The 16,020-nt window shown below is 48.2% G+C and overlaps 3 protein-coding genes across 3 annotated transcripts; 2 read left to right on the top strand and 1 right to left on the bottom strand.

The window, feature by feature from the left end:
• Positions 1-253: 253 nt before the first annotated feature.
• K460DRAFT_411066 (uncharacterized protein) lies at positions 254-901 on the bottom strand (the record flags this gene model as incomplete). The annotated part of the gene is made up of 1 exon (XM_040937450.1): positions 254-901. The coding sequence occupies one exon, from the start codon at positions 899-901 to the stop codon at positions 254-256; it is 648 nt and encodes a 215-aa protein (XP_040783042.1).
• A 2,031-nt stretch (positions 902-2,932) lies between these two features.
• Positions 2,933-5,869, top strand: K460DRAFT_421427 (dynamin-1). The gene is made up of 3 exons (XM_040938139.1): positions 2,933-5,002; positions 5,058-5,283; positions 5,336-5,869. Exons 1-3 carry the CDS (start codon positions 3,038-3,040, stop codon positions 5,677-5,679), a joined length of 2,535 nt encoding a protein of 844 aa, XP_040783041.1. The 5' UTR covers positions 2,933-3,037; the 3' UTR covers positions 5,680-5,869.
• A 5,293-nt stretch (positions 5,870-11,162) lies between these two features.
• K460DRAFT_360150 (dihydrodipicolinate synthetase family protein-like protein) lies at positions 11,163-12,239 on the top strand (the record flags this gene model as incomplete). Its single annotated transcript, XM_040932251.1, has 1 exon — positions 11,163-12,239. One exon carries the CDS (start codon positions 11,163-11,165, stop codon positions 12,237-12,239), a length of 1,077 nt encoding a protein of 358 aa, XP_040783040.1.
• Between the last annotated feature and the right edge of the window lie 3,781 nt (positions 12,240-16,020).

The following is a 16,020-nucleotide window of genomic DNA, read 5'->3' as shown; positions in this document are numbered from 1 at the left end:
GCGCAAGAGATCGGTGGCTTCTGCCCAGACAAGTCTTATCCGGAAAAGAACGAATGGAGGAGGAGTATGCTCAGAGCCAAGTAGCGGGTGTCCTGGATGTGGGAAGGCCCAGAAGCTTTGGCGACGCCTCAAGATTGCTTGACCTGGTGGCAGTATTGCGTGACGGATAGGATGCAAAGCACCAATTATAGGGAAGAGGAGAAGGAATGGTTTGACAGCCACGCCGCGTTGGAGATGGGCGATATGTCTAAGCTTATGGCGGCGGGCCACACTGGGCGATTGATGGTCCTGTCCGTGTTGGATGCAAGCGACGCTTGCGCGTGGAAGAGTTTGACGGGTGACATAATTGCTCGCAAGTGTGGTTGCTGCCGCGGTGTGGGCCTTGAAGCTGATGGCAGATGGGCCACTTTGCTGGGATACTCGGCTGTGGCGACAGGGGAGTGCCGTGAAGGATGTGATGGTCGGGAATGGGTTGCACTAGTACCCAATGGCAGCAGTCAAAGAGGTACATTGCGTGCTCGGAGCCACAGATGTCGTCTTGCCCTGGTGCGAACGCTAAAGTCGTTTTTCCCTGCCGTGGCACTGCGAATGCTTGCAGTTGGCATCTCAGCACCCTCGCTATTGCAAATTGCCCTCTGGGGATGGGTGTTTCGGCGACCATAGCTGTCGGTCCCTCGGAAGTTGGCTGGCTGAAGACGACATCTGCACTACACCTACGTATGCCATTGTCAGCCGCTATGGAGTGCCAGGAAAGCCGTCTTTGGACACGCTTGGTCGCATGTGTCGCATTATTGACCTTCGCAAGGCCAGAGTTGGGCTGGAGGGCCCAATGTCCTCTGGGAAGCTGCCATCTCTGCTGTTGTCTCGAGTCTCCTGTTGCTGCTACATCGGAACCTCGCATCTCTCTAGAGAGGGCACTAGGGCGATAACGCGCATCTCGGGAGCTATAAGCGGTACGATGCCAGCACGGCAGGCATGAGGTTCGTGGGTCCAACTAAGCTTTTGCGCAGCTCGAGTGCGAGCGAGCGCACGTGCGACCCACCCAGAAACTGCACGTGATTGGACGGCGAGCCCAGCCTTGATGCAGACTTTACATAGCAACGCCAAAGAGCATGCGTATCCACGATAGCTTACTTATGGCCATGACACGACCACGTCCACGGTGTGCGGATGCGCATCCATACTGCATTCCCACTAACAAAAGAAAAACTCTTCCAGGCGAAATCTATCATGGAGCTCTCCATGCGGAGAGAAAGGTCGGGGAACATCGGGCGCTACCGACACTGGTGGCAAGACAACTCTGAAGTCGAAGCAGAACTACCCTCGAGTACTGGTCCTGCTTCATGTGGTTTAGTTGTTGACTTTGCATGTCCAGAGTGCCAGCGACAGCTCAACTAGGGCGTAGGCGCTTTGGAAACCCTCTTAAGAGTGCCATGTTTGGTCTGGCTTAGGCGTTGTAAACTCTTCGATCTCGACAAGGATACCAGGATGTCCATTGTATGCTTCCTCATTCAGCAAAGACGACAACCCACCCCGGGTACTTGCTGAGATCAAGTCATATCCGGGCCAGATTCAACGACTCAGGACCTCGTTGCCGACCTTATTGGGCACCGTCCCGGGATTGCGAGGTTGTCAAACCCTGCATCTGTTATTTGTCTGCACATCTCCAAGTCGTAGAGAAGAACATTAGTAACACTGTTATTAGCAGAAAGAGAGAAGCGATTCGAATAGAAACAAAGATCCAATTCAAAGTTTTTAGACGGCGCTCCTTGGGGTACTGTAGGTGCTAGGCGTCCCCGACGATAACGAGATCATACCATGATTGACTTCGTAGCATACCATCGACTTTCGACCCAAGTTTCATTGCTCTCTCAAGGCATCAAGATTGCGTTTACAAGCAATGTCGCTCATCTATGGCTGTGTCGACGTTTAGTGGTGCATGTAGTTGTCGCAGGTTACTGTGCCGCACTCATGTTCATGTGCCTCATGTTTCATCCACGTCCACAACCTTCACCCCGCGATAACTCGGACCGCATCTGATTGGTCGTGGTTCGGAAAACGTGCCATTTCACCTACTGCCAAATGTGCCAAGTACCCCATACGCACTGTGCCGCACTCAGGTTAACGCCACATGTTTCTTCCTCATCTCGCAGCGCTTACGGTCGCATGGGCCGGACCGCACAGATCAACACTACATTCATGCGAACGTTGTGTCTAAACCGCCGTCTCGGTAGCTTCACGCTTCTACCACGGTGGCTGGTACAGCCTAAGTAGCGTTTGCATGAAGTCGTTGCTAGATGCGGATATCGTGAGGCTCCACAACGACTACTATATTTGACAGAAGCGCCTTTGGTAATGAATCTTAGCTAGGTTACACATTGCCTGATTAAGGCTATTTTCGGGAACACGCATTACCAACCCAGCAGAAACGCGGAACCCTCGTCAGCATCAATTGGTTACAGCTTGCATACTGCCTGTCTACATTCGAACATGGACACCTGCGATCTGTTACAGCCTCATCGTGGACATCACATGCAGGAGCTCACTTCAAAATTAGGTTCACACCGTTGTATGGCGTATATCTACACCAGTTCTTGGGATCATGGCGTCTCCATCGTCGCGCGGAAACCCCGATGGAGAAGCAGGATACACCATCAGAATCGTTCACCCCGTTGGGGCGGGAAGCCAGGATCCTATCCTTTGTCTCGTATTCAAGGTGCGGAGGCCATGCTCTATGCAGGACATGGTACGAAATAAGCGCGCATGCAGAGTGTGTTGCCTCAGTCTGCTTAGATTCGTTTGAACTAATTGGCTTTGAGCCGTTCATGTTCAAAGCCACCGTCGCCTGAGGTACCTCTCAAACATCCAAGTATCAAGCAGTATCATGCCCAGAGGTTCTGTATTACCTGATATTGATTCTCGATGATTGTACGATTGAACGAGGCTGACCATTATAAATAAGCATCTACATGCTTCCAAGCCAATATTTTGCAATTTATATCACTTCACTTCTTCTCCCTCCTTAAAAACTACAGTAATGCAACCCACTACTCCAATCTCTCCAGTATTTTTCGAAGCTCCATCGCGAAGGGCCACCATGGCCCAACAAACCCCCGAAGTCGATACACTCGACCAACTCCAGACCCCACAGCAAGTCGAACTGCTGGACAAGATCGACGAGCTTCGTAACCAAGGCCTGGGCCACCATGGCATCAGTCTCCCACAATTGATCGTATGTGGAGATCAATCTTCGGGCAAAAGCTCCCTACTCGAGGGCCTGACTCGCCTGCGATTCCCTACCAAGGAAGGACTCTGCACTACTTTCGCTACGGAGGTTGTGCTTAGAAAAGAGACGAATGTTGAGATATCATGTACTATTACACCCGGCAAATCGAGATCGCAGGCCGAGCGACATGAGCTATCCAAGTTCAAGCACATCTTTTCGTCTCGTGAAAACTTCTCCTTTCCGTCCGTTCTCGAAGCAGCCAAAGAACAGATGGCACATGGCACAAAAGCGAACCGTGGCCCATTCTTTGAAGATGTCCTACGCGTCAAGTACTCCGGACCCGATCTCCCCTCTCTAACCATCGTGGATTTACCGGGCATCATCGAAACACAGCTCGAAGGCGGCAGTGGCGCAGAAAGGGTCGTGGATCTCGTGACGAGCTACATGCGCGATGAGAAGTCTATCATCTTGGCTGTTGTACCTGCCTGCTACGACCCAGAGATTCAGAAAGTGTTCAAGTACCTGAAAGAGTTCGATCCAAAGGGATCCCGAACTTTGGGCATCATTACAAAGCCGGACATGATTGAACGTGGAGGCGACAACGAGAAAGAGTTGATGAGGCTGGCGAAGAATGAGAAGTATCCACTCCAGCATCGCTGGCATGCAGTCAGGAACCGAAGTTTTGTGACAAGGGAGCAAACCGATGCTGAGCGCGATGCGACTGAACGAAAGTTCTTCAGCGATGGTATCTGGTCCCACTTTCCCTCAGAGGATGTTGGAATATCATCTCTACGAGTCAAGCTATCGCGAGTGCTACTCGAACACATCGGCAAAGAGCTCCCGTCACTCGTGGCTGCTGTTCAGGGTGCTATCACATCTACACAGCATGGTCTGAAAGCACTGGGAGATGCTCGCGAGACCAGTAGACAACAACGTAGCTACCTTACCGGACACGCCGAAAAATTCCAAATGCTTACGCACGACGCGCTTAGGGGCATCTATAGTAACCCCTTCTTTGGCCTATCATCACCAGATGAGCGGACACCGACCCGACTACGGACTGAGATCCAGAATATGAACATCGCCTTTACGCATATCATGTATCGCAAAGGTCACACCTGGGAAATCGCGAATGATCAGTCATCCGAACCATTCGTGTCAAGCGCCGCCGTGGCTTCGTTCCATTCTTCCCAGGAGTACGATGCATGGTTTCAAGACCCAGCTTGGATCAGCAGAGCAGAGTTCCTCGAAAAACATGTAGGCGAGTATGTTCGCCAGAGTCGACCGTCAGGCCTTCCATCCCTCGTGAACCCATGGGTAATTGGCGAAGTCTTCCGTCAGCAATCCATGGGTTGGCGCGAGATCGCTCAGCGTCATCTTCAGCGCATATTCGAAGCCGTGAAAGACTATATCGAAGAAGCGCTAGGATCCCTGGTTGACCCTCGGACTTGCAGCATGCTAATGCTCAAGCAAATTCAGCCTGAGCTGGATAGACGTTGGCGTAGCGTCGAGGCAAAGCTAGAGGAGCTTTTAGTGCCTTACACAGAACAGGATCCGATCACATATGACCCTGGCTTTGTTCGAGAAATCGAAGAGACGAGAGCAGCACGATATCGTCTTTCCGCTTCTCAGACTGGAAGTACAGCCACAGTGGGAGCTCGCGGACTGCAACATAACTCAGTGACTTCTCGAGGTTCAACGCGTTATCTTCTGACTGAGTCGATTGACGGCTTCACGAACTCAGAGATTTTAGATCTGATGCAGACATACTATAAGGTTTGTTAGCCCCTACTAACATGCTATTTGATGCCGATATCTAACACGCTCATAGCATGCTATCTCCGTGTTCATCAACAACATCGCCGTATTAGCTATCGAGAACTGTCTGATCAAGAACCTCTCCGGTATATTCTCTCCTTCACTGATCACCGACTTGAGCGACGAGAAATTGCATGCAATTGCCGCCGAGTCAGACGAAGTGCGTGAAGAGCGCGACTCCCTTCGCCAGAAGCTGGGCGCCCTCGAAAGTGGCAAAGACATCCTGAATGAGCACATCGGTAAGTTCTAACCGTAAGCATTGTTGTGCGAGTATGACTGATCCAAACGCAGCGATGAGACCTACAGCACGAACAGCAAAGAAGGTCAGCCCGCCCAGGTCACGTACTAGCGTGAAAGATACAAGGCCTCGTACACCAGTTTCACAACGAGACGAGGACGACGACGCGAAAAGTGTGCATTTGGCGGAAGTGGAGGACTTAACAGCACAGCTCGATAACCTCGTCGTTACTCCGCCTTCTTCATCTGGCTCGAAGCACAAGCGCCCTCGAGTTGATTCTGTTACTGCATCGCCGACTCCCAAGGGAAGTGGAAGGAAGCGCTCGCCGTACGGCTGGCCCCCAAGGCACGACGTTCCTAGACCGACAATCGAGAATGGTTCCGACGAGGATGATTGAGCTAGCTGGAGCTGCGACATTGGAAAAGCCAACTAAGGTAATAATGCTACTCTGGCGTTTTTGAACCGACTTTTACTTCCTTTTGTTCCCTACTTACAAATAGCGCATGTAAAATTACTAGACGTTCTTCCTGTCTCGTTGGTCCTCTCTTCTCACAATAGATGTTCTTATTCCTTCTGAAATGATACCGTATCGTTTAAGCAAAGCAATCAATGTGTGATCTGCAAAGGCCCCGGCGGACCCCGAGTTTCCCACTTGTGGCAGTCTTCTAGCGCAGCCACAGTCGTTTGGGTTAGGGCTTACGAAGTTGGCTTCGCTTTGCTTTTGGCTAGCTTCAATATTAATGTGCAGTGTTGACATAATCTACGCTGACTGGAATATGGCAGGTGTCATCGAGATAAGAGGGGCAACCGTACGCGTATATGCTGCCAATGATCGAGGTTGGAAGAAAAGTATACAGCTTGTAAAAGGCTGCAACAAGGAGGACGCTGATACCATGAAGATTTAGAATGAATGGAAGCGTCTGTTAACCAGCCTGGGAGTTGTCTACGTGCGGCTAAGGACTGGAAGAGCACGAGAGATATACCAAAAGTGGTAGTGGAGACGCCCTATCTCAGCAGTGCTGCATCTCTACTAAATTGGGTTTCGAGGCCGAAGAGGTCGCACGAGTAAGAAAAAGATCACATACCTGCTACTAGGTCCGAGGTTATCTGCACTCGTACAGCATTACGCACGACACCAAACGATCATCGCTATCACATGCCGATCTACAATTATCGAGCTGTAATCCTGAACACAGCGTTATCGCAATGTCGTATGATGTCGGAGTTCGTATCTGCCTAACACTCCGGAGATCAGCGGAGAAGCTGCATCAGGCGATCTGATACCGAAACACTAGGAGTCCAGGAAGGGTTCAAGCGTCAAGGGCCCAGGAACAAGGAAGGGCGATACCGGAACGGCTGAACCGGACTATCAGGACCGCAAATTCGGCGGTATGGGTATGGAGAAAGCGATATGGTGAATATTACCCCACGATTTGTAAGGAGAACTGGGGTTGTTGGTAACGCCTGCGAATAAGCGAGCGAGTTGAGGAAAGGGGTCGGTAGCTGATCTGGGGTTTGGATTGGTGGAAAATCTGGACAAGCGGCTCAGCCCCAAGTCACATAGCCAAATACATGTTCCTCACACCTCGCTCACCCTGGAAGGTGATGTCCCGAACACGAACACTGTGTAGCAGTCTCAATGGCAGGCAAGGCACACATATGTAAATCGGCCCTTCTGAAATATCGATTACGTGCAGGGCTAGAATGCTGAAAGATGGGGTAAGGTGGAGACGTTAGTCAAGAACGAATGATCTGCTGTTGCGCTATCCCTAAGGAAGCAGTCTAGAGACCTCGGTATCGAACGATTCCGCGAGTGATTGGGTGACGCACCGCTTGACTGTCTCTAAGTAGAGGTAGTAGATTGTCAGAAGAGGTAGATACGCTCTTCACTGTTCCGTGGCCGCGGAATTAGTAGTCAGCTCAAATGATGCTGTCTTTGAACCATTGCGGATAACGTATTGAGGAGTTGTACTTAGCGCGCATATACACAGCTCAACACATCGTGCCCCACTTACACGCCCTATACGCGAAGTGCTATTGTGGAGTGTTATACGTAAGTTTTACTTGAGAATTCCTCTTGTAACTTTGAGCTGGACGCTCCATGTATTGCTAACGCTCGCCCTCAATTCTCCGAGTCGTTTAAGCACGGAGATGGAGCAAGACACAAAGGCGGGCGGGGGGCTTACAATGCATGTAGTTGTACGTTCGTAGCTGCAGTTTCTTTTCCCGATCTCACAAGCAGGATGATCCACGGCCCTCTTCCTACAGAGGTAGTAGCCGTGGCGTCAATAATAGAACACGTTAGCGATGTTGATCCAGGTGACATGGACTATTTGTTTCATAGGGAGGACATTGTACCTTTTCCGTGGTGCACGCCACCATCAATAGTCGAGCGTGGGCTTTAAGGTGCCGAGGAATAGTTTCTCAGCCTCCTCCTTTGAGCTTTCCATCCATCTCTTCTCTTGATCCAGATCATACGCCGCAGCACGGTCTAACGTTATGCTCTTGGAAACCCGCCTGTCTACGACTCTAGGCTATGGTTATAAAATCGCGCAGCTACTGCGGGTCTCATGTTCCGAGTCCAGTCGGTAAGTTTCGGGAGGGTAATCGAATAATGTTTCATCTCGCATCTTGACGTTTGAATGTACCGGTACATCTAAAGACGTAAGCGTTGAGCTCTCTTCAATTCGTGGAATCTCACACGATAGACGTGGGATGTCAACGTCTCCACGACTCAACACTTTGAGCAATTGCCGTGAAGAAATGTTGAGGAGGCAAACTGTCCGACGTAGTATCACAAAGAGACTGAGATGGAGTTGGAAGCATCTAGATATACTTGGCATCCCACGTTGGATGCTCTTCCTGGAAGGCATGCGTACGAGCAAACTGGGGCATCCCACGCGATCGACTGGGCTGAATCGGTGGAGGCCCTAGATGCTGAAATGGGTTCGTTAATGCACGGCAGTGTGGCAAAACAAAGCCAGACGACAACTGTCGCCAGGTATACGTTGCTTCTAGGCGACCTTTGCATAGTAGCATTGACCGCAACCCCCGCAGAAAGATGCAAGACGACGAACTAATGCCGAGACAAAGATATCGCCGAAGACTAGCCACTGCTGCCGGTTTCTAGCGACCAACCGAGCCGAAACGGAGTTCAACGGCGTATGTGACCGTAGTAGATCGGGGATATCCGCTGTCACTAACATAGTCGTAGTTTTTACCGAGAGCACAGCTTAATTCTACGATCCTTCTAACTGGGTCGCAGGTAATCTAGTGGCTGTGTATATTAATGTAGGTCATACGGCGATCACAAGCGAATGACTAAAGTGTCTGGAGGGATATGCGCGAAAGTGCCGATGCGGTCATGATTGTGTGCTCGCAAACGTCGGTCATGTCGGTCAAGAGGCGGCGACATCTGACTCCAGCTGGATATATGTGCCCCGCATACTGTGAGCTGACCCCTCTCTTCTCCCGTGTCAATCTCGGTATTCCCGTGTCACATGTGTTTGTGGCTTAGTGCTCCAGTTGTGACATATTCAGCCACAGAAGTGGTCGCTTGAAGAGCCGCATCACCTTGCTCTTTCTGGCTTTCCGTGAGCGTACGCTTGAAGGTTTGTTGCGATGTCCAAGAAAGAGACGTAGCCACATAGGTACTGTGAAGCTTCGTCCCTGATGCTGGTTAGATTGCAGTACGTTCACACTATGCATGCTACTTTCGAAAGAACCGTCACATGGCTGATTTAGCAAGTTACCATGTCTTGTCTCCCACACCTGCTGCAAGATGAGCGGATGGCTTGGGGTTTCTGTTCCCTTGGGCAGCACCCATGCGACACTCTCTACTATTCTGTGCATATTCGGGGCCTCAATGCATGAAAAGGTAGCACACGACGGCAAGCGATCGCAAGAAATACTGGGCGTCATGCAAGTCAGAAGTCTTGCAGCGGCAGGTCGAGACATGCGGTCAGTGTTTTCGAACGTGGTAAGAAAGCGGGGAACGCCTCTTTTGGATCGCCAAATTGTGGGGTAATAGCGTCGTCGCGTTGGCATGCATGTTCGGTCTGGGTTCGGTTCTCGCTTCGGACGAGGCTGTGTGCATGTCCTGAACAGCGACATGCGCTACACATGTTCTGCATTTCAAAACGCAGCGAGGGCGTGTATCCATGTTCTATTACGAGAGTACTGCATGAGGCCTGCAGCACTTGGAGGTAAAATTTTCCCCTCCTCGTGCCATCGTGACTCTGGAAGTAAATTTGATCCCGTTTAGGGAGCAACTTGCTCCAATTTGGCTTTCAAATCCGTCGGAAGGAATTTCTCAAGTAAGAAGAACCAATGTGTCGTAATAACGGAATAGAGAGATGAGCCGTAATGCTTTGTTGAGTGTCGCTCTCCTCGAAGCGAGTCGCCACGGCAGTTGGCGTGGGGTAATGTGCCAAAGATGCACCGAGGATCAGGTACCATGGACGAGGCGGCTCAGCAGTCCCCATTTCCGTGTCGGAGCCTAACCTTTGGAAACAAAAGCAATGTGTCTCCACCCCTCTGGATCCCAACTTCTTCCGTGAGTGCCGGCGAAGATTTCGGCACATTCCCACCATGTATACATGCACGTCGTATTGACCTTCTGCTTTGGCATTGGACTCTGCTGCACGCCTCGTTCTCGTCCAGCTGTTAGGCGGACAGATAAGAGGGATTGAACGGGTACCTCTAAAGAAAGATAGCGAAATACCTGCAAGTACGACCCGCTAAAGCAAAGGCCGTCTTCCTCCAGAGTCAGGAAGACTTGATGCCAGGAGGCCTCCAAGCTGATGCTGCGCTATGGCCAGCAGCGCCACCACCAAGTGTGACGGGCGTGGGGGCTCAACACCGGAAGCGAATGGCGTCGTCATGCTGGGATCATCCTGTAATGATGAGGCACCGTCTTGAACCCATCGTAATTTTACTTCCTGGATAGCCGCTCGGAATGGTCGAATATCGATAATTCTTGTTGCGCTGATGCAGCATGGTCTTGTGACGACCCTCTGCTACTCGACGTCTGCCACGTCTTGCATCATCGCTGAAGTCCCTTATTCTTGTTACCCTTTGCATTACACCTCCTGCAGGTGCTCAGTGGTCGCCGATTATTAACGGCCGCAGCGACTCGACGACTGGGACCACGATGTGTGTCGGACTGGCCGGGGTCAGTGAGCGATATCAGATGATGAGAAGAGGCGGCGCGCTGGGCCCCTCAATTCACGCCGTCTACCACACTCCCCCCACCCCCACACTAAGGATCCCCCGAACGGTATCCATCAAACGCTCTTCTGAGTCCGCCAGATCGTCACAAGGCGCGACCCCCCGGTCTTCTCCTCCGGCCAAGATCCGATTCACAGCCTCTCATACCCTGTCAGCTGGCTGCAACGTGAGCGAGAAAAAGCAAACGCCACCTCAATCAGTATGCGCGCCTCGTTCATTGGCCGCACAATGCCCAGCCCGCTAAACGCAAAGAGCTGTGCCTGGCATCGGCTACGTGCAGAGCAGCGCTTCGAGCAGGCCATGGAAGTCACCGCCCCTTTGGTCGTCACCAAGATGCCTGCCCATCGCTCACGGATGCACTCTGTGCACCTTGCTCTAGCCCGCCATACCTAGCACTCCTGACGAAGCCGTCAGCTGGACCCCCACACTCATCAATGGCGCGTCGACGGTGGTAGTGCTTTTCCGGCGTTTGACTTATTTAAGTACCTGTACTATCCTCGGGAGGTTACCAAACAGCAATCATCCATTGACGTATTCGTTTCGTTCGTCGTTCCAGCGTTCCGCTTTTCTTTGTCAAAGGGCTCCGCTCCTGTTTGCAAGCCTTTATTAGTATAAAAGCCAACCAGACTGCCTCCCAAAAGTCTTCCTACAATGTCACCACATCACGACGCACCTTCGCCGGCGAATAGCTTCACTCAAACTGCCGGCTTCCATCAATCAATCTACACCATGGACCCCTACAACGACTTCGAAACCAGTTCCGTTGAATCTGGTGATGTGGGCCTCAGGCGATCGCTTGTACCTGGCATATACGTCCCCACAGTAGCATTCTTCGAGCCGTCATCAGACAATGTAGACGTCAAGACAACTGCCAACCACGCCGTTCGTTTGGCGAAAGCAGGTGTTGCCGGCATCACCACTCAAGGGTCCAATGGCGAGGCCGTTCATCTGTCCCACAAGGAACGCAACCTGATCACTAGCACCACTCGCAAAGCATTGGACGATGCTGGTTTTGGCTACATGCCTGTAATCGTTGGATGTGGCGCTCAATCGACCCGAGAATGTATCGAGCTTTGCGAAGAAGCCGCTTCCGCCGGCGGAGACTACACTCTCGTGCTCCCACCTGCGTATTACCAAGGCTTATTTTCCAAGGATACTGTCAAGGACTTCTTCCGAGATGTAGCCACAGCCTCCCCAATCCCAATCCTCATCTACAACTACCCCGGTGCCGTTTCCGGCATGGATATCAATTCGGATACCATCATCGAGTTGGCTCAGCATCCGAATATTGTTGGTTGCAAGTTAACCTGCGGCAACACTGGTAAACTCAACCGTGTCGCTGCCGCCACTCGAGCGGCAACTGTTTCTGATCCCGGATCTGGCTTCATGTGCATGGGTGGCTCTGTCGATTTCACCCTACAGACGCTCGTTGGCGGCGGATCTGGTGTCATTGGCGGCATGGCCAACATTGCGCCCAAGGCCTGCGTTAAGCTTGTCGAGCTGTTCGAGTCCGGTCATTTGACGGAAGCGCGCAGGCTCCAGGCCATTGTAGCTCGCGGCGACTGGGCCGCAATCCAAGGCGGAATCATCGGTACTAAGGCTGGCCTCATGTCACACTACGGTTATGGCGGCTATGCCCGCAAGCCCCTTCCTAGGCCATCCAAGGAAGACGTTCACAAGTGGCGTGATGCGTTCGAAGAGGTCGTCAAGGTCGAGAACTCTCTATGAGTGTATGTGTAGGATATGTGCTATTATCCGCTTCGCAACCGTTTTACCTCTCTTTCCCTGGCTAGGACAATCGCTACATCTTAAGCTGTGAACATGCACTATATCGACACATCATTTAGCATTACCATCGGCGTTGAGCTTTGTTCTTAACTCTTATAGCGTTCCTTTATTTCTATGTCTCGGTTCGCAAACATAGTCTGTGTCCAGAGGCGTCATCTGTCACCAAGGGTGTGAAAAAGCAATTTCAACCGCTTATACGGTCGCTTTCGATTCCCCTTTCCCATTTCTCTGAGGCCTGTTCGGTAGCGGCATATAGAGTTGGTAATATTGGTGTTATTTTTGGCTCAGCCTCGGCTGGCAGTGCGAGCCACGGTCTTGTTCGAATCAGGTCGGAACTGGAGGCCCTGTTTGGCGCTTAAAAACGTCAGATATGTTCTGTAGTACTTGGTAGTTTCTGATAGTCCACATCGTCGATCGATACCGTCAATATGAAGCCATCAATACAAATTTCGAGTCCCGCTTTGCAGCATATTGCGTCCCAATCGCCAATGATGGTGCTGCCGTCGCCCAATCCCAAAGCCTATCACGAGTTTACTTTTTCCGCGACGCCAGCGCCGCCGCCGTCGTCGTCGCGATACCGAACTATGTCAGCTCCACCGCGGTTGTATTGGACGGAGACGATGGAAGAGACTCTTCTGGATGCGCTGATCTACGAGGTTGAGCGCGGCTATCGCGCGGACTCCAGGTACAGAGAAGAGGCTTGGAAATACGCCAGAAATGAGGTATCTCGTGTCGCTCCTCAGGCAACTCTAGTTCTTGTTCGGCACTGTAAATCAAAACACGACAGCCTCAAGAAGGACTAGAGGATTTGGGTTGAACTTGCCGGTCAATCAGGCTGCGGCATCGACGAGGCTGGCGTTGTAACCGGCGATCCAGACGCGCTGACAGCATACTTTGAAGCTCATCGAGAGGCGCGCAAGTTCCAGCACAGGACTGTAAAATATGAGGAGAAGCTCCGCCAACTGTTCGAGGGAGTTCTTGCAACTGGGCAAGACGTTATAGTGATCGGAGACGACCCAACGCCGTCGACTAAGCGCGATCTAACTCCTCAATCGAAGCCCATCGATAAGGGGAGCGATAGCTCTACAGTGCCGCGTAAAAGACCTGCAACTCAGTCAGTGTTTGGCGTCAAAGATCGGGCGAAGAAGCTCAGAACAACTCACAGTCTCAGCCGCGGCCTTCATGACATTGCAATCCACCTCAAAACCCTCGTTGATGCTATAAGCAAGGACTATCAACAACAAGCAGTCCAGGTATTCTTGAAGCACTTCTCCGTGCTTGATGTGGGGCTTCAGCTAGCCTTAGTGGACGCATTTTCTAACGAGTCGTCCGCCAAAACGTTTCTGTTTATAACGCCGCAAATGAGGAAAATGTGGGTGAGGAAGCAGTTGATTGAACGGCGGGAGCGTGCTTGCTGATAGTATTGATATTGACGTTGACGTTGTGATAGAGCGTTATACTTGGGAGGGCGACGGCGATTTGGAGGAGAAAGTTCATATAACAGATGAGCTGGATACTGCTTGAAACGTCGATTTTTCGAGGTGTAAGGGTTAATAGAAGCGTCGATAGGCAGTAGTACTCAGAACTACGGTGGAGGGCCGGCATTGGCGGTGGTTGACTTTGTGGTATCCTGTAGGTGGTCTCCGCGGGCTCCAACTAGCTGAGGGTTTGTCTAAAACAAGTCAAAAAACCATCGGTTTTGGGCGTAAAAACGCTCGAAACTTAATGTGGGCTAGACAGCGAGTTATTAGTAGTAATTCTAGTGGGGTAGCTGGTATAGTGGGTGTTGCCACGGGAAACTGTACAGCTGGGCACGGAGCTAGGCCTATCTAGGTAGTCGGCGATACTTACACATTTGGTAGTTGAACAACGACTCTCAAACTTTTCAATTACACCACCACTTTCTACTCTGTATACTACGCCCAGTTGCCTCACAATACTTGCGCCAAAGTTGATCTCCGATTTCCTCCCTCCTCACGCTCACGGCGTCACTAAAAACACCTAGATCCTCGAGATTCTGCGCTTCCCGATGCTCTAGTTCCTCATCTTCGCCCACATACTTTCCTAGCCCGTCGAAGTCCTCGCCCACTGGGTAGCGCCCGCAGATATCCAACGAGCCCATCGAATACTGGCTGCCGCAGCTGGCTCTCACTGTATAACTGTAGCGGGTCCGGCCTAAGCCGCTTGTGTAAACCAAATTTTATATTAATTATTTATATTCTTTTTATAAAAAACTTTATTAATTATTACTAATTAAATAAATTAATAATAACAGGCACTAACTAACTAATTATAATAATAATAATAATAATAATAATAACAGCAGCTATAATACAATATAATAGTTTTTTTTATTTTTTTAATAATAATAGTACTGCTTTTACTTATTTTAAATAGCTAGCTTTAGTATAATTAAATATAATACTATTACTATTTAAACTTTACTTGCTTTTTTTTAAAAGTAAATATAAAATTTAATTTTATTTTTATTTTTTATTTTTTTTTATTTATAAGCTTACTAAGAGCGTTTTCTTGTAAAAAAGCTTTTATTATTACTATTATAATAGTATTGCTAAAAGTAGCATACTTAAGCACTAAGTAAATAAATATATAAATAAAAATAGCTTTTATACTATTTATATAAGCTTTTAGCTCCCGCGAAGACAGGACCTAATATATTATTAATAGCTTATATTATTAGTATCTTTATTATATATTGTATACTTTTATTTTTAAAATTGCTAAGCAATAAACTTTTAACTTTTAATAATATAATTTTAACTGCTAAAGTGTGGCTTTTTTAATAGCTTTAAGTATATATTTAAATATCTAGCATAATATTAAACTGCTGCTAAGCAGCTAACTAATACTAAGCTTTTAAGTAATAATAGTAACTATTAAATTAATACTAAAAATAGCAATGCAAGCAATAGCAACGCAAATAAATTTTTTTATAATATAATTTTTTTGCTTTTTTTTATTAGCATTATTATTTTTTTTTATTGCCTAGCTTAATTGCTTGCTTTTGCTTTTTAAAGTATATTTATTTTACTTAAGCATTTATATAATTTTTACAGCTATAAAAAATTATTATTTTTAGTTATTAAATTGCTAGTAACCGCAGCAGCCTAAAAATAATTTTTAATATAATTAAATAAGCTTTTTATTTTAAAAAGCTAAATAAAAAGCTTTAAGCTTATTTTACTAATTAGTAATAAAAGCTTTTTAGCCTGCAATTAGGCTGCAGTAAAAAATCTACATTTAGTAGCTAATAATAAATATAGCTAATATATTTAGTTTTTTATAATAAAGCTTTTTTTTGCTAAAAAATTTTAAGTTTTAAAGGCAAATTTAGTTAAAAGTAAAGTACTTTAGTATAGTAAAAAATTTAATATTAAGCTTTTAAAAAAAATTTTAAAGCTTGCTAAAGCACTTAAATGCTTATTTATATTAATTTAATATACTAGTTTTGTATAAAAAGCTATTTTAATATAAAATATTTATTACAATATTTAACAGAACAATAAAGCAAAAAGCAAAATTAAAAAAATTATTAATAAATATTATATAAACTTTGTATAGCTTGCTGCAAAATAATTATATAAAAAAAAAATATTTTTTTATATACATATTATACATTTAAAACTACTATTTATAGTTTTTTACTTTTAACTATTACAAGCTATTAATAATTATATAAAATACTATAGTTTTTAATTTC

The sequence above is a fragment of the Cucurbitaria berberidis genome (genome assembly GCF_010015615.1).
Source record: "Cucurbitaria berberidis CBS 394.84 unplaced genomic scaffold K460scaffold_7, whole genome shotgun sequence".
NCBI classification, from domain to species: Eukaryota; Fungi; Ascomycota; class Dothideomycetes; order Pleosporales; family Cucurbitariaceae; genus Cucurbitaria; species Cucurbitaria berberidis.
This window is presented reverse-complemented; position numbering and strand designations above follow the sequence as displayed.

What these genes read in the sequence shown, in the direction of transcription:
- K460DRAFT_421427 (XM_040938139.1), top strand. Translation starts at nt 3,038, where the DNA reads ATGCAACCCACTACTCCAATCTCTCCAGTATTTTTCGAAGCTCCATCG. An exon ending in TGATGCAGACATACTATAAG is followed by an intron (nt 5,003 to 5,057) that starts GTTTGTTAGCCC and finishes ACACGCTCATAG; the next exon opens with CATGCTATCTCCGTGTTCAT. An exon ending in CATCCTGAATGAGCACATCG is followed by an intron (nt 5,284 to 5,335) that starts GTAAGTTCTAAC and finishes ATCCAAACGCAG; the next exon opens with CGATGAGACCTACAGCACGA.